This window comes from Salmo trutta, unplaced genomic scaffold (genome assembly GCF_901001165.1).
Source record: "Salmo trutta unplaced genomic scaffold, fSalTru1.1, whole genome shotgun sequence".
Taxonomy (NCBI): domain Eukaryota; kingdom Metazoa; phylum Chordata; class Actinopteri; order Salmoniformes; family Salmonidae; genus Salmo; species Salmo trutta.
In genome coordinates this window covers 603437-630241 of record NW_021823237.1, presented here as the reverse complement: position 1 = coordinate 630241, position 26805 = coordinate 603437, and the positions used below count along the sequence as shown (strand labels likewise).

The 26805-nt window shown below is 47.1% G+C and overlaps 1 protein-coding gene across 1 annotated transcript; it reads right to left on the bottom strand.

Moving 5' to 3' along the window:
* Window positions 1-6513: 6513 nt before the first annotated feature.
* Window positions 6514-25840, bottom strand: LOC115189825 (probable G-protein coupled receptor 19). Its single transcript, XM_029748332.1, has 3 exons — window positions 25802-25840; window positions 25481-25688; window positions 6514-8449 (listed from the first exon to the last, which is right to left on the bottom strand). The coding sequence occupies exon 3, from the start codon at window positions 8042-8044 to the stop codon at window positions 6749-6751; it is 1296 nt and encodes a 431-aa protein (XP_029604192.1). The 5' UTR covers window positions 8045-8449; window positions 25481-25688; window positions 25802-25840; the 3' UTR covers window positions 6514-6748.
* Between the last annotated feature and the right edge of the window lie 965 nt (window positions 25841-26805).

Sequence of the window (26805 nt, the reverse complement as noted above, 5' to 3'; positions counted from 1 at the left end):
CATTTACTCTTGTGTTATTGACTTGTTGCATCCTCGACAACCACTGTGAATATTATTATTTGACCCTGCTGGTCATTTATGAACATTTGAACATCTTGGCCATGTTCTGTTATAATCTCCACCCGGCACAGCCAGAAGAGGACTGGCCACCCCTCATAGCCTGGTTCCTCTCTAGGTTTCTTCCTAAGGTTCTGGCCTTTCTAGGGAGTTTTTCCTAGCCACCCCTCATAGCCTGGTTCCTCTCTAGGTTTCTTCCTAGGTTCTGGCCTTTCTAGGGAGTTTTTCCTAGCCACCCCTCATAGCCTGGTTCCTCTCTAGGTTTCTTCCTAGGTTCTGGCCTTTCTAGGGAGTTTTTCCTAGCCACCGTGCTTCTACACCTGCATTGCTTGCTGTTTGGGGTTTTAGGCTGGGTTTCTGTACAGCACTTTGAGATATCAGCTGATGTAAGAAGGGCTATATAAATACATTTGATTTGATTTGATAACTATACTCCACTGGGATTCTCTGCCTCTAACCCTATTACAGGGGCTGAGTCACTGGCTTACTGGTGTTCTTCCATGCCGTCCATGGGAGGGGTGCGTCCTTTGAGTGGGTTGAGTCACTGACGTGGTCTTCCTGTCTGGGTTGGCGCCCCCCCTTGGGTTGTGCCGTGGCGGAGATCTTTGTGGGCTATACTCGGCCTTGTCTCAGGATGGTAAGTTGGTGGTTGAAGATTTCCCTCTAGTGGTGTGGGGGCTGTGCTTTGGCAAAGTGGGTGGGGTTATATCCTGCCTGTTTGGCCCCTGTACGGGGGTATTATCATTGGCATGTGTGTGTGTGTATACATGCTAATGCTGTGTGTGTGTGTATACATGACGCTGTGTGTTGTGTGTGTACATGCTAATGCTGTGTGTGTGTGTGTGTGTGCACATGCTAATGCTGTGTGTGTGTGTGTGTACATGCTAATGCTGTGTGTGTGTGTGTGTACATGCTAATGCTGTGTGTGTGTGTGTGTGCACATGCTAATCCTGTGTGTATGTGTTGGTACGCGACGTGTCATTGGTTCCTGGAAAGAAAAGGAATGTTAAACTGAATCTGTTTTAAATGGAGAAAAAATAGACCAGAACCTGTTGAATATTCATGTCCAGAACCTGTTGAATATTCATGACCAGATCCCGTTGAATATTCATGTCCAGAACCTGTTGAATATTCTGGCCTCATCTCTTAATGCCTGATTACATGAAGAACCAGGAAGTGAAGTGTTATCTACAGGCCTGTTCGCATGTCAAGTTAACGCCTTCCAAGATATATTGACATGTCCATCATTTTTCAGTTCTGTCTCCTGTAGTGTCCTCTCTACAGCCTTCTGTCTCCTGTAGTGTCCTCTCTACAGCGTTCTGTCTCCTGTAGTGTCCTCTCTACAGCGTTCTGTCTCCTGTAGTGTCCTCTCTACAGCGTTCTGTCTCCTGTAGTGTCCTCTCTACAGCCTTCTGTCTCCTGTAGTGTCCTCTCTACAGCGTTCTGTCTCCTGTAGTGTCCTCTCTACAGCGTTCTGTCTCCTGTAGTGTCCTCTCTACAGCGTTCTGTCTCCTGTAGTGTCCTCTCTACAGCCTTCTGTCTCCTGTAGTGTCCTCTCTACAGCGTTCTGTCTCATGTAGTGTCCTCTCTACAGCGTTCTGTCTCCTGTAGTGTCCTCTCTACAGCGTTCTGTCTCCTGTAGTGTCCTCTCTACAGCGTTCTGTCTCCTGTAGTGTCCTCTCTACAGCTGTAGACAGACTGAGCTGTATATCTCTCTAGACAGACTGAGCTGTATATCTCTCTAGACAGACTGAGCTGTATATCTCTCTAGACAGACTGAGCTGTATATCTCTCTAGACAGACTGAGCTGTATATCTCTCTAGACAGACTGAGCTGTATATCTCTCTAGACAGACTGAGCTGTATATCTCTCTAGACAGACTGAGCTGTATATCTCTCTCTAGACAGACTGAGCTGTATATCTCTAGACAGACTGAGCTGTATATCTCTGGACAGACTGAGCTGTATATCTCTCTAGACAGACTGAGCTGTATATCTCTCTAGACAGACTGAGGTGTATATCTCTCTCTAGACAGACTGAGCTGTATATCTCTCTAGACAGACTGAGCTGTATATCTCTCTAGACAGACTGAGCTGTATATCTCTCTAGACAGACTGAGCTGTATATCTCTGGACAGACTGAGCTGTATATCTCTCTGGACAGACTGAGCTGTATATCTCTCTAGACAGACTGAGCTGTATATCTCTCTAGACAGACTGAGCTGTATATCTCTCTGGACAGACTGAGCTGTATATCTCTCTCTAGACAGACTGAGCTGTATATCTCTATGGACAGACTGAGCTGTATATCTCTCTCTAGACAGACTGAGCTGTATATCTCTATGGACAGACTGAGCTGTATATCTCTCTCTAGACAGACTGAGCTGTATATCTCTCTCTGGACAGACTGAGCTGTATATCTCTCTCTAGACAGACTGAGCTGTATATCTCTCTGGACAGACTGACCTGTATATCTCTCTAGACAGACTGAGCTGTATATCTCTCTGGACAGACTGACCTGTATATCTCTCTAGACAGACTGAGCTGTATATCTCTCTCTCTAGACAGACTGAGCTGTATATCTCTCTGGACAGACTGAGCTGTATATCTCTAGACAGTCTGAGCTGTATATCTCTAGACAGACTGAGCTGTATATCTCTCTCTGGACAGACTGAGCTGTATATCTCTCTAGACAGACTGAGCTGTATATCTCTCTAGACAGACTGAGCTGTATATCTCTCTAGACAGACTGAGCTGTATATCTCTCTAGACAGACTGAGCTGTATATCTCTCTAGACAGACTGAGCTGTATATCTCTCTAGACAGACTGAGCTGTATATCTCTCTAGACAGACTGAGCTGTATATCTCTCTAGACAGACTGAGCTGTATATCTCTCTCTGGACAGACTGAGCTGTATATCTCTCTCTAGACAGACTGAGCTGTATATCTCTCTAGACAGACTGAGCTGTATATCTCTCTGGACAGACTGAGCTGTATATCTCTAGACAGTCTGAGCTGTATATCTCTAGACAGACTGAGCTGTATATCTCTCTCTGGACTAGAACTGGGAGCTGTATATCTCTCTAGACAGACTGAGCTGTATATCTCTCTAGACAGACTGAGCTGTATATCTCTCTAGACAGACTGAGCTGTATATCTCTCTAGACAGACTGAGCTGTATATCTCTCTAGACAGACTGAGCTGTATATCTCTCTCTCTAGACAGACTGAGCTGTATATCTCTCTCTCTAGACAGACTGAGCTGTATATCTCTCTAGACAGACTGAGCTGTATATATCTCTAGACAGACTGAGCTGTATATCTCTCTCTAGACAGACTGAGCTGTATATCTCTCTAGACAGACTGAGCTGTATATCTCTCTAGACAGACTGAGCTGTATATCTCTCTAGACAGACTGAGCTGTATATCTCTCTCTAGACAGACTGAGCTGTATATCTCTCTCTAGACAGACTGAGCTGTATATCTCTCTAGACAGACTGAGCTGTATATCTCTCTAGACAGACTGAGCTGTATATCTCTCTCTGGACAGACTGAGCTGTATATCTCTCTCTCTAGACAGACTGAGCTGTATATCTCTAGACAGACTGAGCTGTATATCTCTCTAGACAGACTGAGCTGTATATCTCTAGACAGACTGAGCTGTATATCTCTCTAGACAGACTGAGCTGTATATCTCTCTAGACAGACTGAGCTGTATATCTATCTCTAGACAGACTGAGCTGTATATCTCTCTAGACAGACTGAGCTGTATATCTCTCTAGACAGACTGAGCTGTATATCTCTCTAGACAGACTGAGCTGTATATCTCTCTAGACAGACTGAGCTGTATATCTCTCTAGACAGACTGAGCTGTATATCTCTCTAGACAGACTGAGCTGTATATCTCTCTAGACAGACTGAGCTGTATATCTCTCTCTAGACAGACTGAGCTGTATATCTCTCTCTAGACAGACTGAGCTGTATATCTCTCTAGACAGACTGAGCTGTATATCTCTCTAGACAGACTGAGCTGTATATCTCTCTAGACAGACTGAGCTGTATATCTCTCTCTCTCTCTCTAGACAGATTCCTTTTCAATTCTTCAAATACATCAAATAACATTCTGATTCATTTGGTCTTTTTGTGTGAGTCCCATTTCGCTGTACATCTGTGGGTAAATCTTATAACAGGTTCACATTGTAACGTGTGATGCTGCATTGTGTATTGACATCTGATGCTTTATTCAGTAGGTATTCATCAGTAGAAAGCAATGAGTATTTAATTCACAGTACAGACAGTAGTTTCACACACTAACAGAGACTAACAGAGTGTCTGGCAGGTTAGAGCCTGGGGTCAGGGGTTAGAGGTTAGGGGTTAGAGGTTAGAGCCTGGGTTTAGGGGTCAGGGGTTAGAGGCTGGGTTTAGGGGTTAGGGATTAGGGGTTAGAGGTTAGAGACTGGGTTTAGGGGTCAGGGGTTAGAGGCTGGGTTTAGGGGTCAGGGGTTAGAGGTTAGGGATTAGAGGTTAGAGGCTGGGTTTAGGGGTTAGAGGTTAGATGCTGGGTTTAGGGGTTAGAGGTCAGGGTCTGGCAGTAACAGGTGATAGCAGCAGCTAGAGAGTAGTCAAGGTCTGTGATGCTGCAAAGCGTTTCAATGAGACTCCTTCATCGCCAACCAATCAGGTCCTCAGCCTGCTGCGTCTGTCTGCGTGGGGGGAGGGGCCAAAGACTGTCCAGTTAAAGGCCGTCTGTCAGACCAATCACCTCAAGGCTTCAGCCTCCATGAACAATCCCAGGGATCACAGCAAAACAGCAATAAGAACATCACGTGTTATAACAGACGTTACAATGTGTTATAACAGACGTTACAAGGTGTTATAACAGACGTTACAATGTGTTATAACAGTGTTATAGAAGTATGAGATGTTACAATGTGTTATAACAGTGTTATAGAAGTATGAGATGTTACAATGTGTTATAACAGATGTTACAATGTGTTATAACAGTGTTATAGAAGTATGAGATGTTACAATGTGTTATAACAGATGTTACAATGTGTTATAACAGATGTCACAATGTGTTATAACAGTGTTATAGAAGTATGAGATGTTACAATGTGTTATAACAGACGTTACAAGGTGTTATAACAGTGTTATAGAAGTATGAGACGTTACAAGGTGTTATAACAGTGTTATAGATGTATGAGGACCATGTATATAATATAGGATCATGTTAACAGACTGCTCTACCTGAGAAAACCTTTTCCACCGGACACTCTTCACTGTCCCATGTCATGGTCACATCCTACCACAGACATGTTAACAGACAGACAGGGGATTCAGAACCACAGACATGTTAACAGACAGACAGACAGGGGATTCAGAACCACAGACATGTTAACAGACAGACAGGGGATTCAGAACCACAGACAGACAGGGGATTCAGAACCACAGACATGTTAACAGACAGACAGACAGGGGATTCAGAACCACAGACATGTTAACAGACAGACAGGATTCAGAACCACAGACATGTTAACAGACAGACAGGGGATTCAGAACCACAGACATGTTAACAGACAGACAGACAGGGGATTCAGAACCACAGACATGTTAACAGACAGACAGGGGATTCAGAACCACAGACAGACAGGGGATTCAGAACCACAGACATGTTAACAGACAGACAGACAGGGGATTCAGAACCACAGACATGTTAACAGACAGACAGACAGGGGATTCAGAACCACAGACATGTTAACAGACAGACAGGGGATTCAGAACCACAGACATGTTAACAGACAGACAGACAGGGGATTCAGAACCACAGACATGTTAACAGACAGACAGGGGATTCAGAACCACAGACATGTTAACAGACAGACAGGGGATTCAGAACCACAGACATGTTAACAGACAGACAGGGGATTCAGAACCACAGACATGTTAACAGACAGACGGGATTCAGAACCACAGACATGTTAACAGACAGACGGGGATTCAACCACAGACATGTTACAGACAGCAGGGGATTCAGAACCACAGACATGTTAACAGACAGACAGGGGATTCAGAACCACAGACATGTTAACAGACAGACGGGGATTCAGAACCACAGACAGACAGGGGATTCAGAACCACAGACATGTTAACAGACAGACAGGGGATTCAGAACCACAGACATGTTAACAGACAGACAGGGGATTCAGAACCACAGACATGTTAACAGACAGACAGGGGATTCAGAACCACAGACATGTTAACAGACAGACAGGGGATTCAGAACCACAGACAGACAGGGGATTCAGAACCACAGACATGTTAACAGACAGACAGGGGATTCAGAACCACAGACATGTTAACAGACAGACAGGGGATTCAGAACCACAGACATGTTAACAGACAGACAGACAGGGGATTCAGAACCACAGACATGTTAACAGGACAGACAGGGATTCAGAACCACAGACATGTTAACAGACAGACAGGGGATTCAGAACCACAGACATGTTAACAGACAGACAGGGGATTCAGATCCATATATGTGGAATCCAGCGTCTGATCCAACACAATGTGATCCCTCTCTCTCTCTCTCTCTCTCTCTCTCTCTCTCTCTCTCTCTCTCTCTCTCTCTCTGTCGCTCTCTCTCTCGGAGGGTTGGCACTGATTGGTAGTTAAACTCTGTCTCCCTCCAATCAGACGAAGGTATTGGGAGGATTGGCACTGATTGGCCAGGCCAGCTTCTTCTCCTTGGCCTCGCGGTCAAACGTGTCGTAGACTGAGTCTTTGGCGAGCGTCGTCTTGGTCGCCGCGGGGACGTCGACCACGCCCACGTAGTTGTTCTTGGCCATGCGGGAGCTGGCGGTGATGGTGTAGGCGTTGCTACGGTAACACTTCATAGAGGACGTGCAGAAGGTCTCCCTCGTGCCGCGTCTGAAGTTAGCGTTGTAGACGGAGTAGAGCGACGGTTTAGAGGCGGCGGAGCTAAACGCCACCCACATCACGCAGCAGAAGACCAGAGCCCCTTGTCTGCTGGGGCCCGGGGCCTCACTAGGGTGCCACAGCTGGACCACGTAGAAGGGAGTCCAGGTGAGGAGAAACACAACGTTCAACATGAGAAACATCTTGATGGTCTTCACTTTAGTCCTTGGGACGATGTTCATGGTTCTCCTGACCGTGTGTCCGTCTGCGCCGATCCTCCAGATGTAACGGACGACACGCTGGTAGAACCACACGATGAGGACAGCTGGGATCAGGAAACCCAGGAGCAGGTGGGCGGAACCGTACGCCACGCCGTCCCAGCTTCCCGCCGGCAAGAAGAAGTCACAGTGCACGCCCCCGTCCGTCGCCGCCGCCTCCGAGCCGTAGAAGAAAAAGCAAGGAGAGACGAAAGCGGCGTCCAACAACCAGGAAGCAAAGATCATCCGTTTCGCTTTCTCCCTGGACACCTTGAAGCTCAGTGGGTACACGATGGTGTAGAAACGGTCCACACAGATAGACAGCAGAACATACACCTGGACACCAGGACACAGGTGCTGCAGGTAACGGACAACCTTACAGGCGGCAGCGCTGAGAGGCCAGTCTCCGCAGGTCACCTGGAGGAGGACGAAGGGAGCGCAGCCCAGGGACAACAACAGGTCAGCACAGGCCATGGACACCACGAAGTAGTTAGTAGTGGACTGACTTCTTCTGCTACGGTGGATCACCACACACACTAGAACATTACCCAGGATGGAGATCAGCCACAGGAGACTGAACACAAGCCCCAGAACTGCCACCTCCGCTGGGGTGAGTTCATACGACACCTGGGTGGTGTTCTGGAGGACGGAGGAGGAGGAGGAGGAGGAGGAAGAGAGGGCATCGTGGTTACAGAGGAAAGGTGTGGCTGAGCTGGTGTTGCTCCTGTCTGAGAGGTTAAAGGTCATGGGGAGGGTAAAGGAGGGGGACAGGAGGGAGGGCTTGATGCTGTCTGTTGATTGGGAGTAGACCATGCCGCTACCGGGGACGGCACCGTAGGAGAGCTGCGGAGACGGCACCACAGGAGAGCTGCGGAGACAGCACCTCAGGACAGCTGCGGAGACGGCACCACGGGAGAGCTGCGGAGACAGCACCTCAGGACAGCTGCGGAGACAGCACCGCAGGAGAGCTGCGAAGACAGCACCTCAGGAGAGCTGCGGAGACGGCACCACTAGACAGCTGCAGAGACGGCACCACAGGAGAGCTGCGGAGACGGCACCACAGGAGAGCTGCGGAGACGGCACCACGGGAGAGCTGCGGAGACGGCACCACGGGAGAGCTGCGGAGACGGCACCACGGGAGAGCTGCGGAGACGGCACCACGGGAGAGCTGCGGAGACGGCACCACGGGAGAGCTGCAGAGACGGCACCACGGGAGAGCTGCGGAGACAAACACACAAAATAGATGGGTAAAAAAATAAATAAAAGTGTCACGTTCTGACCAGTAATAGGGGTTATTTGTTATTGTAGTTTGGTCAGGACGTGGCAGAAGGGTATTTGTTTTATGTGGTTCAGGGTGATGGTTTATTTAGTAGGGCGTTTGATTTATTATTTCTGGGTTTTTGGGTAATGTTCTATGTTTGTATTTCTATGTGGTCTCTGGTCTTTTGTATTTCTATGTCTGGTTTATTGGGGTTTGGACTCTCAATTGGAGGCAGGTGTTTTCTCGTTGCCTCTGATTGGGAGTCCTATATATGTGTATGTGTTTGGTTTAGTGTTTGTGGGAGATTGTTTCTTGTTTTGCGTGTGTGAGCATGACAAGACTGTATTTTCGTCGTTCATCATTGTTGTTATTTTTGTTGTATACGTGTTTGTTTGGTTTTCCTTCTTTCGCCTATTTAAAGAAGCTGAGTGTACAACCCGCTGCGTTTTGGTTTCCAGACGACAACCGTTACAAAAAGCCGACGTTGAATATCCCTTTGAGCACGGTGACGTTATTAAATTACACGTCGGATGGTGTATCAACACACTCAGACTACAAAATAAATAATTATATTATTTTATTGTCACATATAAACGGAAAGGTGGAGTGAAATGTGTTGTTTTTACAAGGTCGGCCATCGGAGCACGACGCTCCTCTGTCGTCACGCCCCGGCCATAGAGAGGGTTTTTATTCTCTAGTTTGGTTAAGGCCAGGGTGTGACTAGGGTGGGCATTCTATGTTCCTTTTTTTCTAATGTTTTGGCATTTCTTTGTTTTTTGGGCCGAGTATGGTTCTCAATCAGGGACAGCTGTCTATCGTTGTCTCTGATTGAGAGCCATACTTAGGCAGCACTTTTTCCCCCCACAGGGTTGTTGTGGGGAAGTTAATTTCTGTTAAGTTCTAGTTCACCTGACAGAACTGTTTTCGCAGTCGTTTTTGTTTTATTTGTAAAGTGTTCATTTTTTCCAAATTAAAAATACAAAGATGAACAAATTCCCACGCTGCACCTGGTCTACTTCCTTTCGACGGCCGTTACATCCTGGAGCAAATTAGGGTGAAGTGCCTTGCTCAAGGGCACAGCGACAGATACAGGCGTCCTTCCGAACTCGAGAAACCGCTCAGGGAATTTCATCATGAGGCCAATGGTGACTTTAAAAACAGTTACAGAGTTTTAATGGTTGTGATGGGAGAGAACTGAGGATGGATCAACAACATTGTAGTTACTCCACAATACTAACCTAAATGACAGAGTGGAAAGAAGGAAGCCTGTACAGAATAATAAATATTCTAAAAACATGCTTCCTGTTTACAACAAGATACTAAAGTAAAACTGAAAAAATGTTTGTCAAAGAAATTAACTTTATGTCCTGGATACAAAGAGTTATGTTGGGGGCAAATCCACCACATCACTGAGTACCAGTCTTCATATTGTCTAGCATGGTGGTGGCTGCATCATGTTATGGGTATTCCTATCATTGGCAAGGACAAGGGAGTTTATGTTTAAGGATAAAATTAAACGGAATAGAGCTAAGCACAGGTAAACTCTTAGAGGAAAACCTGGTTCAGTCTGCTTTCCAACAGACACTAGAGGACGAATTCACCTTTCAGCAGGACAATAACCTAAAACACAAGGCCACGACTTCGAAGTCGATATCCCCTCCTTGCTCGGGGCGGCGCTCGGCGGTCGACGTCACCGCCATCATCGATCAATTTTTCATTTTCCATTTGTTTTGTCTTGTCTTCCTACCACACCTGGTTCCAATCCCATTCATTACATGCTGTGTATTTAACCCTCTGTTTCCCCTCAGGTCCTTGTCGGAGATTGTTTGTGGTTATTGTGTTTGTGTATTTTGTATCGGTGCGCGACGGGTTATTATACCCATGTTATTTTTTTATGTACGTTGGTTTTTTGGAGTTTGTTTTATAATATTAAACTACTCCAGTGATACCAAGTTGGTTTCTCCTGCGCCTGACTTCCCTGCCATCTACACACAGGACGATGACAATCACAAGGACAAATCTACACTGGAGTTACTTACCAAGAAGACAGCGAATGTTCCTGAGCGGCCGAGTTTACAGGTTTTATTTATTTCACCTTTATTTAACCAGGTAGGCTAGTTGAGAACAAGTCCTTTATTTAACCAGGTAGGCTAGTTGAGAACAAGTCCTTTATTTAACCAGGTAGGCTAGTTGAGAACAAGTCCTTTATTTAACCAGGTAGGCTAGTTGAGAACAAGTCCTTTATTTAACCAGGTAGGCTAGTTGAGAACAAGTCCTTTATTTAACCAGGTAGGCTAGTAGAGAACAAGTCCTTTATTTAACCAGGTTAGGCTAGTAGAGAACAAGTCCTTCATTTAACCAGGTAGGCTAGTAGAGATAAAGTTCTCATTTACAACTGCGACCTGGCCAAGATAAAGCGTAGCAATTCGACAACATACAACAACACAGAGTTACACATGGAATAAAACAAAACATACAGTCAATAATACAGTAGAAAAATAAGTCTATGTACAATGTGAGCAAATGAGGTGAGATAAGGGAGGTAAAGGCAATTAAGTCCATGGTGGCGAAGTAATTACGTTTTTAAGTTTTGACTTAAATCTAGTTGATAATCTACGGCAAGACTTGAAAATGGCCGTCTAGCAATGATCAACAACCAACTTGACAGAGCTTGAAGAATTTTTAAAAAGAATAATGTGCAAAATATTATACAATCCAGGTGTGCAAAGCTTTTAGAGACTCAGAAAGACTCCCAGCTGTAATCACTGCCCAAGAGGATTCTAACATGTATTGACTCAGGGGTGTTGAATACTTATGTAGATTTCAATACATTTGCAAATATTTCTAAAAACATATTTCACTTGGTCATTATTGTGTGTAGATGAGTGAGAGAAAAAACATATATTGAATCCATTTTGAATTTAGGCGGAAACAACAAAATGGGGAATAAGTCAAGGGGTCGGAATACTTTCTGAAGGCACCGCAACTCATCTTCTCAGGTTTACAGATGATATTCTAACCTGAGAAGAGATCAGACCTGAGGAGAGATCAGTCCTGAGGAGAGATCAGACCTGAGGAGAGATCAGACCTGAGGAGAGATCAGTCCTATTCTGTCCTGAGGAGAGATCAGACCTGAGGAGAGATCAGACCTGAGGAGAGATCAGACCTGAGGAGAGATCAGACCTGAGGAGAGATCAGACCTGAGGAGAGATCAGACCTGAGGAGAGATCAGTCCTGAGGAGAGATCAGACCTGAGGAGAGATCAGATCTGAGGAGAGATCAGACCTGAGGAGAGATCAGACCTGAGGAGAGATCAGATCTGAGGAGAGATCAGTCCTATTCTAACCTGAGGAGAGATCAGACCTGAGGAGAGATCAGACCTGAGGAGAGATCAGACCTGAGGACAGATCAGTCCTATTCTAACCTGAGGAGAGATCAGACCTGAGGAGAGATCAGTCCTGAGGAGAGATCAGACCTGAGGAGAGATCAGACCTATTCTAACCTGAGGAGAGATCAGTCCTGAGGAGAGATCAGACCTGAGGAGAGATCAGACCTGAGGAGAGATCAGACCTGAGGAGAGATCAGACCTGAGGAGAGATCAGTCCTATTCTAACCTGAGGAGAGATCAGTCCTGAGGAGAGATCAGACCTATTCTAACCTGAGGAGAGATCAGTCCTGAACTGATCTGATTGTGTGTGTGTTTCTGTGTGTGTGTGTGTGTGTGTCTGTGTGTGTGTATATGTGTGTGTGTGTGTGTGTGTGTGTGTGTGTGTGTGTGTGTGTGTGTGTGTGTGTGTGTGTGTGTGTGTGTGTGTCTGTGTGTATGTGCCCTTGGAAAGATCAACATGTGTTTGTATCCAGAGGAAACTGAATCAGCAAGGCTAGCTCCCCATATTGCATAATGGTGATGTTGAACATAGTCATTATAGACAAGGCCTCCGGAAGAACAGCTGTCCCTGGGCCCTATGAGGGGCTCTGGCTCTCTGGGCCCTTTGAGGGACGCTGGCTCTCTGTGTCCCTGGGGCCCTATGAGGGGCTCTGGCTCTCTGTGTCCCTGGGCCCTATGAAGGGCTCTGGCTCTCTGTGTCCCTGGGCCCTATGAGGGGCTCTGGCTCTCTGTGTCCCTGGGCCCTATGAGGGGCTCTGGTACTCTGTGTCCCTGGGCTCTATGAGGGGCTCTGGCTCTCTGTGTCCCTGGGGCCCTATGAGGGGCTCTGGCTCTCTGTGTCCCTGGGGCCCTATGAGGGGCGCTGGCTCTCTGTGGCCAAACAAGCAGAAGACTCTATATCTCACGGTGAGAGGCTCGAGGTCACCCACTCAGTGTCCCTGGGCCCTATGAGGGGCTCTGGCACTCAGTGGCCAAACAAGCTCTTTATCTCACGGTGAGAGGCTCGAGGTCACCCACTCAGTGTCCCTGGGCTCTAACGTCTCTCTCTTTGTTCCCTGACAAAGAGGGGCTGTGTTGATGAGATGTCTTAATGGGTGATGTCTGTATTCTAATACATCTCTATCTCTGTATAATACATCTATATCTCTGTATTATAATACATCTCCACCTCTGTATAATACATCTCTATATTATAATACACCTCTATCTCTATATAATGTACCTCTATCTCTATATAATGTACCTCTGTCTCTGTATTCTAATACATCTCTATCTCTGTATAATACACCTCTATCTCTATATAATGTACCTCTATCTCTATATAATGTACCTCTATCTCTGTATTCTAATACATCTATATCTATATATAATATACCTCTATCTCTGTATAATACATCTCTATATAATGTACCTCTATCTCTGTATAATACACCTCTATCTCTGTATAATACAACTATATCTCTGTATAATGTACCTATATCTCTGTATAATACACCTCTCTCTGTATAATACATCTCTATCTCTATATAATGTACCTCTATCTCTGTATAATACACCTCTATCTCTGTATAATACATCTCTATCTCTATATAATGTACCTCTATCTCTGTATAATACATCTCTATCTCTATATAATGTACCTCTTATCTCTATATAATGTACCTCTGTATAATGCACCTCTATCTCTATATAATGTACCTCTATCTCTGTATAATACACCTCTATCCCTGTATAATACAACTATATCTCTGTATAATGTACCTCTATCTCTGTATAATACACCTCTATCTCTGTATAATACATCTATATCTCTATATAATGTACCTCTATCTCTGTATAATACATCTCTATCTCTACATAATGTACCTCTATCTCTGTATTCTAATACACCTCTATCTCTGTATAATACATCTCTATCTCTACATAATGTACCTCTATCTCTGTATTCTAATACACCTCTATCTCTATATAATGTACCTCTATCTCTATATAATACATCACTGGGTGAAAATAGAGGTTGAAGTCTTCTTTACAGATTTCCTGCTGAAGCGTTTTATGTTTCTAGAAACTGATTTGGTTGTTGGACGACGGCATTGACCCGACATCGAGACGCAGTATAATGTCACTATAGGCAACGTGGCGAAACTGGCGGCCATTTCTCCCACGTCTCATTTCCAGTGAAACTCCACACCAGAGAAATGTAGAAAAAAATATCTCTGACCACACTCAGCTAATCGCTGATATTAGGAGGAAGTCACAGATCTAGATAGAAGATTTCTGTGGCAGACTGACGACTCTAGAATTATTGACTGCAACCCGGTAAAGATGTAAAACCACTAGAGATTGAAGAGTGAGACTCCTCCTGAACTGTCTCTAACAACAGGAGGTCCTTTCCGAAGTATAACAAAGCCTTAACAAAACCTACTGTATTTAACAACACCCACTCCAAGATCTGAGTCTGATAGTCAATCAACAACCACTACTTCCTGTTAAGGGTTTATATAGTCTCAGTAGAATATCAACTACTTCCTGTTAATGGTTTATATAGTCTCAGTAGAACATCAACTACTTCCTGTTAATGGTTTATATAGTCTCAGTAGAATATCAACTACTTCCTGTTTATGGTTTATATAGTCTCAGTAGAATATCAACTACTTCCTGTTAATGGTTTATATAGTCTCAGTAGAATATCAACTACTTCCTGTTAATGGTTCATATAGTCTCAGTAGAACATCAACTACTTCCTGTTAATGGTTTATATAGTCTCAGTAGAATATCAACTACTTCCTGTTAATGGGGTATATAGTCTCAGTAGAACATCAACCTGCCCTGAGGAGCAGAAACGGCTTGTTCATTAGTCACTCCGAGGGACAAAGCTGAGCCCAACCACACCAGGGGACAGCAGGGCACACGGAGGCAATAAGCAGGAGTCTGTGGGGTCCTGAGTCTCTCTAGAGATAATCATTAAGGTTCTGCGGAGGCTGAGGTACTCTAGGAGAGGGGGATTATGGGTGGAGGCTGAGGTACTCTAGGAGACGGGGTAATGTGGAGGCTGAGGTACTCTAGGAGAGGGGATTATGGGTGGAGGCTGAGGTACTCTACGAGAGGGGGATTATGGGTGGAGAGTGGGGTACTCTAGGAGAGGGGATTATGGGTGGAGGCTGAGGTACTCTAGGAGACGGGGATTATGGGTGGAGGCTGAGGTACTCTAGGAGAGGGGATTATGGGTGGAGGCTGAGGTACTCTAGGAGACGGGGATTATGGGTGGAGGCTGAGGTACTCTAGGAGCGGGGATTATGGGTGGAGGCTGAGGTACTCTAGGAGAGGGGATTATGGGTGGAGGCTGAGGTATAGTCCCAACATGGGGACAGGATGTGGTTGTGAAAGGTTGGGGTAGGTATAGAGGTTGGGGTAGGTATAGAGGTTGGGGTAGGTATAGAGGTTGGGGTAGGAATAGAGGTTGGGGTAGGTATAGAGGTTGAGGTAGGTATAGAAGTTGGGGTAGGTATAGAGGTCGGGGTAGGTATAGAGGTTGGGGTTGGGGTAGGTTTAAAGGTTGGGGTAGGTTTAGAGGTTGGGGTAGGTTTAGAGGTTGGGGTAGGTATAGAGGTTGGGGTAGGTATAGAAGTTGGGGTAGGTATTGAGATTGGGGTAGGTAAGAGGTTGGGGTAGGTATAGGGGTTGGGGTAGGTATAGATGTTGGGGTAGGTGTACAGGTTGGGGTAGGTATAGAGGTTGGGGTAGGTATAGAAGTTGGGGTAGGTATAGAATTTGGGGTAGGTATAGGGGTTGGGGTGGGTATAGAGGTTGGGGTATAGAGGTTGGGGTAGGTTATAGAGGTTGGGGTAGGTTATAGAGGTTGGGGTAGGTTATAGAGGTTGGGGTAGGTATAGAGGTAGGGGTAGATAGAGGATGGGGTAGGTATAGATGTTGGGGTAGGTATAGATGTTGGGGTAGGTATAGAGGTTGGGGTAGGTATAGAGGTTGGGGTAGGTATAGAGGTAGGGGTAGATAGAGGATGGGGTAGGTATAGATGTTGGGGTAGGTATAGAGGTTGGGGTAGGTATAGAGGTTGGGGTAGGTATAGAGGTTGGGGTAGGCATAGAGGTTGGGGTAGGAATAGAGGTTAGGGTTGGGGTAGAGGATGGGGTAGATATAGAGGTTGGGGTAGAGGATGGGGTAGGTATAGAGGTTGGGGTTGGGGTAGAGGATGGGGTAGATATATAGGTTGGGGTAGGTATAGAGGTTGGGGTAGGTATAGAGGTTGAGGTAGGTATAGGGGTTGGGGTAGGTATAGAGGTTGGGGTAGGTATAGAGGTAGGGGTAGATAGAGGATGGGGTAGGTATAGATGTTGGGGTAGGTATAGAGGTTGGGGTAGGCATAGAGGTTGGGGTAGGAATAGAGGTTAGGGTTGGGGTAGAGGATGGGGTAGATATAGAGGTTGGGGTAGAGGATGGGGTAGGTATAGAGGTTGGGGTTGGGGTAGAGGATGGGGTAGATATATAGGTTGGGGTAGGTATAGAGGTTGGGGTAGGTATAGAGGTTGAGGTAGGTATAGGGGTTGGGGTAGGTATAGAGGTTGGGGTTGGTATAGAGGTTGGGGTTGGGGTAGGTATAGAGGTTGGGGTTGGGGTAGGTATAGAGGGTGGGGTAGGTATAGAGGTTGGGGTAGGTATAGAGGTTGGGGTTGGGGTAGGTATAGAGGTTGGGGTTGGGGTAGGTAGAGGTTGGGGTTGGGAAGGTATAGAGGTTGGGGTTGGGGTAGGTATAGAGGTTGGGGTTGGTATAGAGGTTGGGTTGGGGTAGGTATAGAGGTTGGGGTAGGTATAGAGGTTGGGGTAGGTATAGAAGTTGGGGTGGGTATAGAGGTTGGGGTAGGTATAGAGGTTGGGGTAGGTATAGAGGTTGGGGTTGGGGTAGGTATAGAGGTTGGGGTAGGTATAGAGGTTGGGGTAGGTATAGAAGTTGGGGTAGGTATAGAGGTTGGGGTAGGTATAGAGGTTGGGGTTGGGGAAGGTATAGAGGTTGGGGTTGGGGTAGGTATAGAGGTTGGGGTTGGGGTAGGTATAGAGGTTGGGGTAGGTATAGAGGTTGGGGTAGGTTTAGAGGTTGGGGTAGGTGTAGAGGTTGGGGTAGGTATAGAGGTTGGGGTAGGTGTAGAGGTTGGGGTAGGTATAGAGGTAGGGGTAGGTATAGAGGTTGGGGTTGGGGAAGGTATAGAGGTTGGGGTTGGGGTAGGTATAGAGGTTGGGGTAGGTATAGAAGTTGGGGTAGGTATAGAAGTTGGGGTTGGGGTAGGTATAGAGGTTGGGGTAGGTTGGGAGGTTGGGGTTGGGGAAGGTATAGAGGTTGGGGTAGGTATAGAGGTTGGGGTTGGGGTAGGTATAGAGGTTGGGGTAGGTTGGGAGGTTGGGGTTGGGGAAGGTATAGAGGTTGGGGTTGGGGAAGGTATAGAGGTTGGGGTAGGTATAGAGGTTGGGGAAGGAATAGAGGTTGGGGTAGGTATAGAAGTTGGGGTAGGTATAGAGGTTGGGGTAGGTATAGAAGTTGGGGTAGGTATAGAAGTTGGGGTAGGTATAGAGGTTGGGGTTGGGGTAGGTATAGAGGTTGGGGTAGGTTGGGAGGTTGGGGTTGGGGAAGGTATAGAGGTTGGGGTTGGGGAAGGTATAGAGGTTGGGGTAGCTATAGAGGTTGGGGTAGGTATAGGGGTTGGGGTAGGTATAGAGGTTGGGGTAGATATAGAGGTTGGGGTAGGTATAGATGTTGGGGTAGATATATAGAGGTTGGGGTTGGTTGGGAGGTTGGGGTTGGGGTAGGTATAGAGGTTGGGGTTGGGGTACGTATAGAGGTTGGGGTTGGGGTACGTATAGAGGTTGGGGTAGCTATAGAGGTTGGGGTAGGTATAGGGGTTGGGGTAGATATAGAGGTTGGGGTAGGTATATTGAGGTTGGGGTAGGTATAGAGGTTGGGGTTGGGGTAGGTATAGAGGTTGGGGTAGGTATAGATGTTGGGGTAGATATAGAAGTTGGGGTAGGTATAGAGATTGGGGTAGGTATAGAGGTTGGGGTAGGAATAGAGGTTGGGGTAGGAATAGAGGTTGGGGTTGGGGTAGAGGATGGGGTTGGGGTAGAGGATGGGGTAGGTATAGAGGTTGGGGTAGGTATAGAGGTTGGGGTAGGTATAGAAGTTGGGGTAGGTATAGAAGTTGGGGTAGGTATAGAGGTTGGGGTAGGTATAGAGGTTGGGGTAGGTTATAGAGGTTGGGGTTGGGGAAGGTATAGAGGTTGGGGTTGGGGTAGGTATAGAGGTTGGGGTGGGCATAGAGGTTGGGGTAGGTATAGAAGTTGGGGTAGGTATAGAAGTTGGGGTAGGTATAGAGGTTGGGGTAGGTATAGAGGTTGGGGTAGGTTATAGAGGTTGGGGTTGGGGAAGGTATAGAGGTTGGGGTTGGGGTAGGTATAGAGGTTGGGGTTGGGGTAGGTATAGAGGTTGGGGTAGGTTGTAGAGGTTGAGGTAGGTTATATCCAGCCCAGGGGACAGCAGCAGTTTTGTGCTTATCACATATCTCATGTTTACTCTAGTGGCTCTCCTCTCTCTACCTGCATACCCTCTATTCCCTTGGCAACCATCGCCTGATTCAGCCATGACATCCATACAGCACAGCCTGATGGGAGAGAAGCCTGAACCTCAACCAGCCAGCTGCTGCTGCTGCTGAAAGATATACAGTTTACAGTGTTTCTGGGCTGGAGAGAGAGGAACACCATGACAACACGATACAGTATCAACACAACACCATGACAACACAACACCATGACAACACGATACAGTATCAACACAACACCATGACAACACAACACCATGACAGACCAGTGTCAACAACACAACACCACCACAACACCGTGACAGACCAGTGTCAACACCACAACACCACAACAACACCATGACAGACCAGTGTCAACACCACAACACCACAACACCATGACAGACCAGTGTCAACACCACAACACCACAACACCTTCACAGACCAGTGTCAACACCACAACACCACAACACCTTCACAGACCAGTGTCAACACCACAACACCACAACACCATGACAGACCAGTGTCAACACCACAACACTGTGACAGACCAGTGTCAACACCACAACAGACCAGTGTCAACACCACAACACCACCACAACACCACAACACCGTGACAGACCAGTGTCAACACCACAACACCATGACAGACCAGTGTCAGCACCACAACACCACAACACCATGACAGACCAGTGTCAACACCACAACACCACAACACCACAACACCGTGACAGACCAGCTCTGCTTGGTTCCTATCTGGTTGACCTGATTACCGTGTTGCAGATGAGCTGTTTGAATCTATTGATCCAGGACACATAAAGATCTCTCTCTCTCTCTCAGTGTCATGACAGGAAATGGAGCGAGAACACAGCTAGGGAGAAAAGTCTCAGTGTCATGACAGGAAATGGAGCGAGAACACAGCTAGGGAGAAAAGTCTCTCTTGGTGTCATGACAGGAAATGGAGCGAGAACACAGCTAGGGAGAAAAGTCTCTCTCTCAGTGTCATGACAGGAAATGGAGCGAGAACACAGCTAGGGAGAAAAGTCTCTCTCTCAGTGTCATGACAGGAAATGGAGCGAGAACACAGCTAGGGAGAAAAGTCTCTCTCTCAGTGTCATGACAGGAAATGAAGCGAGAACACAGCCTGGGAGAAAAGTCTCTCTTTGGGAGAGCCGAAGACGCTTTGTAGTTTAGAGATGACATGAATATTATTAAAACAACAAGATACGCCACCATTACGAAGGACATATCAGAGACTCGTCACCCTCTATCTGTCTTTACATATTCTCCTGAAGAGGTGAGATGAGCTCATATCACGCCTACTTATTTTGATAAGCCTATCAGAGACAGAGTAGGATATTAGATGGTCTGATCTACCTCATGCCACCATTAGCAGCAGGTAGATGGACTGATCTACCTCATGCCACCATTAACAGCACCATTAGCAGCAGGTAGATGGTCTGATCTACCTCATGCCACCAACAGCACCATTAGCAGCAGGTGGATTGACTGATCTACCTCATGCCACCAACAGCACCATTAGCAGCAGGTAGATGGTCTGATCTACCTCATGCCACCAACAGCACCATTAACAGCAGGTAGATGGACTGATCTACCTCATGCCACCAACAGCACCATTAACAGCAGGTAGATGGACTGATCTACCTCATGCCACCAACAGCACCATTAGCAGCAGGTAGATGGACTGATCTACCTCATGCCACCAACAGCATCATTAGCAGCAGGTAGATGGTCTGATCTACCTCATGCCACCATTAACAGCAGGTAGATGGACTGATCTACCTCAGGCCACCAACAGCACCATTAACAGCAGGTAGATGGTCTGATCTACCTCATGCCACCATTAACAGCAGGTAGATGGACTGATCTACCTCATGCCACCAACAGCACCATTAACAGCAGGTAGATGGTCTGATCTACCTCATGCCACCATTAGCAGCAGGTAGATGGACTGATCTACCTCATGCCACCATTAACAGCACCATTAGCAGCAGGTAGATGGTCTGATCTACCTCATGCCACCAACAGCACCATTAACAGCAGGTAGATGGACTGATCTACCTCATGCCACCAACAGCACCATTAACAGCAGGTAGATGGACTGATCTACCTCATGCCACCATTAGCAGCAGGTAGATGGACTGATCTACCTCATGCCACCATTAACAGCAGGTAGATGGACTGATCTACCTCATGCCACCAACAGCACCATTAGCAGCAGGTAGATGGTCTGATCTACCTCATGCCACCAACAGCAGCAGGTAGACGGTCTGATCTACCTCATGCCACCATTAACAGCAGGTAGATGGACTGATCTACCTCATGCCACCATTAACAGCAGGTAGATGGACTGATCTACATCATGCCACCAACAGCACCATTAACAGCAGGTAGATGGACTGATCTACCTCATGCCACCAACAGCACCATTAACAGCAGGTGGATTGAAATGTATTGTTCATCTGGCCCTCGTGAGTTCTGCTGTTCCCTGGCAGGATAACAGGTCTCATGAGATTCAGCTTTCAGAATAATAGCTTATCAACATACAACCTGACAAAACCATAGACTAACAGGACAATTACATGACAAAGAGAAGATGCAGCAAGTCCTTTACAAACAACCAGTGTGCTGTAGTGCGAACGTTGTGTGAATGTTGTGCGACTGTTGTGCGAATGTTGTGCGAATGTTGTGCTGATGTTCTGTGAATGTTCGGTGAATGTTGTGCGACTGGAGACTAAAGCTACAGCTCATCTATTTCACAGATTATTTTATTATTGATGATCGGTCCTGGCTCAGACGGACCGAACACTGACTCAATACATCTCACACGGTCCCGGCTCAGACGGACCGAACACTGACTCAATACATCTCACAGGGTCCTGGCTCAGACGGACCGAACACTGACTCAATACATCTCACACGGTCCTGGCTCAGACGGACCGAACACTGACTCAATACATCTCACCTGGTCCTGGCTCAGACGGACCGAACACTGACTCAATACATCTCACACGGTCCTGGCTCAGACGGACCGAACACTGACTCAATACATCTCACCCGGTCCTGGCTCAGACGGACCGAACACTGACTCAATACATCTCACACGGTCCTGGTCCTGGCTCAGACGGACCGAACACTGACTCAATACATCTCACCCGGTCCTGGCTCAGAAGGACCGAACACTGACTCAATACATCTCACACGGTCCTGGTCCTGGCTCAGACGGACCGAACACTGACTCAATACATCTCACACGGTCCCGGCTCAGATGGACCGAACACTGACTCAATACATCTCACACGGTCCCGGCTCAGACGGACCGAACACTGACTCAATACATCTCAGACGGTCCTGGTCCTGGCTCAGACGGACCGAACACCTACTCAATACATCTCACACGGTCCTGGCTCAGACGGACCGAACACTGACTCAATACATCTCACATGGTCCTGGCTCAGACGGACCGAACACTGACTCAATACATCTCACACGGTCCTGGCTCAGATGGACCGAACACTGACTCAATACATCTCACACGGTCCTGGCTCAGACGGACCGAACACTGACTCAATACATCTCACACGGTCCTGGTCCTGGCTCAGACGGACCGAACACTGACTCAATACATCTCACCCGGTCCTGGCTCAGAAGGACCGAACACTGACTCAATACATCTCACACGGTCCTGGTCCTGGCTCAGACGGACCGAACACTGACTCAATACATCTCACACGGTCCTGGCTCAGATGGACCGAACACTGACTCAATACATCTCACACGGTCCTGGCTCAGACGGACCGAACACTGACTCAATACATCTCAGACGGTCCTGGTCCTGGCTCAGACGGACCGAACACCTACTCAATACATCTCACACGGTCCTGGCTCAGACGGACCGAACACTGACTCAATACATCTCACATGGTCCTGGCTCAGACGGACCGAACACTGACTCAATACATCTCACACGGTCCTGGCTCAGATGGACCGAACACTGACTCAATACATCTCACACGGTCCTGGCTCAGACGGACCGAACACTGACTCAATACATCTCAGACGGTCCTGGCTCAGACGGACCGAACACCTACTCAATACATCTCACACGATCCTGGCTCAGACGGACCGAACACTGACTCAATACATCTCACACGGTCCTGGCTCAGACGGACCGAACACTGACTCAATACATCTCACACGGTCCTGGCTCAGACGGACCGAACACTGACTCAATACATCTCAGACGGTCCTGGCTCAGACGGACCGAACACCTACTCAATACATCTCACATGGTCCTGGCTCAGACGGTCCTGGCTCAGACGGTCCGAACACTGACTCTGTACATCTCACACGGTCCTGGCTCAGATGGACCGAACACTGACTAAATACATCTCACACGGTCCTGGCTCAGACGGACCGAACACTGGCTCAATACATCTCACACGGTCCTGGCTCAGACGGACCGAACACTGACTCAATACATCTCACACGGTCCTGGCTCAGACGGACCGAACACTGACTCAATACATCTCACACGGTCCTGGTCCTGGCTCAGACGGACCGAACACTGACTCAATACATCTCACACGGTCCTGGCTCAGATGGACCGCACACTGACTCAATACATCTCACACGGTCCTGGCTCAGATGGACCGAACACTGACTCAATACATCTCACACGGTCCTGGTCCTGGCTCAGACGGTCCGAACACTGACTCAATACATCTCACACGGTCCTGGCTCAGATGGACCGAACACTGACTCAATACATCTCACACGGTCCTGGTCCTGGCTCAGACGGACCGAACACTGACTCAATACATCTCACATGGTCCTGGCTCAGACGGACCGAACACTGACTCAATACATCTCACACGGTCCTGGTCCTGGCTCAGACGGACCGAACACTGACTCAATACATCTCACACGGTCCTGGTCCTGGCTCAGACGGACTGAACACTGACTCAATACATCTCACACGGTCCTGGCTCAGACGGACCGAACACTGACTCAATACATCTCACACGGTCCTGGCTCAGACGGACCGAACACTGACTCAATACATCTCACACGGTCCTGGCTCAGACGGACCGAACACTGACTCAATACATCTCACACGGTCCTGGTGCTGGCTCAGACGGACCGAACACTGACTCAATACATCTCACAACGGTCCCTGGTCCTGGCTCAGACGGACCGAACACTGACTCAATACATCTCACACGGTCCTGGCTCAGACGGACCGAACACTGACTCAATACATCTCACACGGTCCTGGCTCAGACGGACCGGACACTGACTCAGTACATCTCACACGGTCCCTGACTCAGACGGACCGAACACTGACTCAATACATCTCACACGGTCCTGGCTCAGACGGACCGAACACTGACTCAATACATCTCACACGGTCCTGGCTCAGACGGACCGAACACTGACTCAATACATCTCACACGGTCGTGGCTCAGACGGACCGAACACTGACTCAATACATCTCACACGGTCCTGGCTCAGACGGACCGAACACTGACTCAATACATCTCACACGGTCCTGGTCCTGGCTCAGACGGACCGAACACTGACTCAATACATCTCACACGGTCCTGGTCCTGGCTCAGACGGACCGAACACTGACTCAATACATCTCACACGGTCCTGGCTCAGACGGACCGAACACTGACTCAATACATCTCACACGGTCCTGGTGCTGGCTCAGACGGACCGAACACTGACTCAATACATCTCACACGGTCCTGGTCCTGGCTCAGACGGACCGAACACTGACTCAATACATCTCACACGGTCCTGGCTCAGACGGACCGAACACTGACTCAATACATCTCACACGGTCCTGGCTCAGACGGACCGGACACTGACTCAGTACATCTCACACGGTCCTGACTCAGACGGACCGAACACTGACTCAATACATCTCACACGGTCCTGGCTCAGACGGACCGAACACTGACTCAATACATCTCACACGGTCCTGGCTCAGACGGACCGAACACTGACTCAATACATCTCACACGGTCGTGGCTCAGACGGACCGAACACTGACTCAATACATCTCACACGGTCCTGGCTCAGACGGACCGAACACTGACTCATACATCTCACACGGTCCTGGTCCTGGCTCAGACGGACCGAACACTGACTCAATACATCTCACACGGTCCTGGTCCTGGCTCAGACGGACCGAACACTGACTCAATACATCTCATTACTTATACATTCATCTTCTGCACATCCTACCATTCCAGTGTTTAATTGCTATATTGTATTTACTTTGCCACCATGGCCTATTTATTGCCTTTACCTCCCTTATCTCACCTCATTTGCTCACATTGTATATACACTTATTTTTCTACTGTATTATTGACTGTATGTTGTTTTATTCCATGTGTAACTCTGTGTTGTTGTATGTTGTCGAACTGCTTTGCTTTATCTTGGCCAGGTCGCAATTGTAAATGAGAACTTGTTCTCTACTAGCCTACCTGGTTAAATAAAGGACTTGTTCTCAACTTGCCTACCTGGTTAAATAAAGGACTTGTTCTCTACTAGCCTACCTGGTTAAATAAAGGACTTGTTCTCTACTAACCTACCTGGTTAAATAAAGGACTTGTTCTCAACTAACCTACCTGGTTATATAAAGGACTTGTTCTCTACTAGCCTACCTGGTTAAATAAAGGACTTGTTCTCAACTAGCCTACCTGGTTAAATAAAGGACTTGTTCTCAACTGGCCGACCTGGTTAAATAAAGGTGAAATAAAAATAAAATACATTTTTTTTGTGATGGACACATTCAATGTAAACAAGGACAAACGTTTAGGCAAAAAATGTTAAACCCCCATTCTGAATATCCCTAATTGAACAACGGCCTAATTATTATCAGCTTGGTTTGAAATGATCATGATGCGATGAAGGTAAAACGTTGTCCTCCAACTGTTCTGCCAGATCTACCCGGGTAACTGTTACAATAATCAGCAAACACGTACCTGTCTCACGGCAATAACGGTCGCATTTTTACATTCCGTATCCTTTAACTCCTTATTATTCCGTTAATGATCTAACGGGTATTTTGTGCTTCGGGAAGGATCTCCCCCGGTTCCTCATCTGAATCATCAATGTCCGTTCGGTTCGGTTCGGTTCGGGGGTTACAACCGTTACAATAACAACCTCCTCTTCGTGACAACTGCGGCATCCCTGGAAAGTGGAAACTGCTTTAGGAACGAGACAAAATGTCGCGGATGAGGGGAGAGGAGGGGAGGGAGAGGAGGAGAGGAGGAGGGGAGGGGGGAATATAATATAATCAATACCTTTTCTCTCAACGGAGTCGATCTCACGGTGTGATGATCACGTGCCCACTAGGATAATACAGATAGAAGGTTAGAAACACCAGAATAGACTAGGACTAATCTGTGAAGGACACTGGATATTTGTCTAACACCAGAACAGACTGGACTAATCTGTGAAGGACACTGGATCTTTGTCTAACACCAGAATAGACTAGGACTAATCTGTGAAGGACACTGGATATTTGTCTAACACCAGAACAGACTGGACTAATATGTGAAGGACACTGGATATTTGTCTAACACCAGAACAGACTGGACTAATCTGTGAAGGACACTGGATATTTGACTAACACCAGAATAGACTAGGACTAATCTGTGAAGGACACTGGATCTTTGACTAACACCAGAATAGACTAGGACTAATCTGTGAAGGACACTGGATATTTGTCTAACACCAGAATAGACTAGGACTAATCTGTGAAGAACACTGGATATTTATCTAACACCAGAACAGACTGGACTAATCTGTGAAGGACACTGGATCTTTGACTAACACCAGAATAGACTAGGACTAATCTGTGAAGGACACTGGATATTTGACTAACACCAGAATAGACTAGGACTAATCTGTGAAGGACACTGGATATTTGACTAACACCCAGAATAGACTCGGGCTAATCTGTGAAGGACACTGGATATTTGTCTAACACCAGAACAGACTGGACTAATCTGTGAAGGACACTGGATCTTTGACTAACACCAGAATAGACTAGGACTAATCTGTGAAGGACACTGGATATTTGACTAACACCAGAACAGACTGGACTAATCTGTGAAGGACACGGGATCTTTGACTAACACCCAGAATAGACTAGGACTAATCTGTGAAGGACACGGGATCTTTGACTAACACCAGAATAGACTAGGACTAATCTGTGAAGGACACTGGATATTTGTCAAATCTCTAAATAATGATGTCTTCTCCTTCACTACTGATCTGATCTAATCTAATCTGACCTGACCTG

Bases quoted from the DNA above. Each gene is read 5' to 3' on its own strand.
- LOC115189825 (XM_029748332.1), bottom strand. From the start codon at position 8,044: ATGGTCTACTCCCAATCAACAGACAGCATCAAGCCCTCCCTCCTGTCC.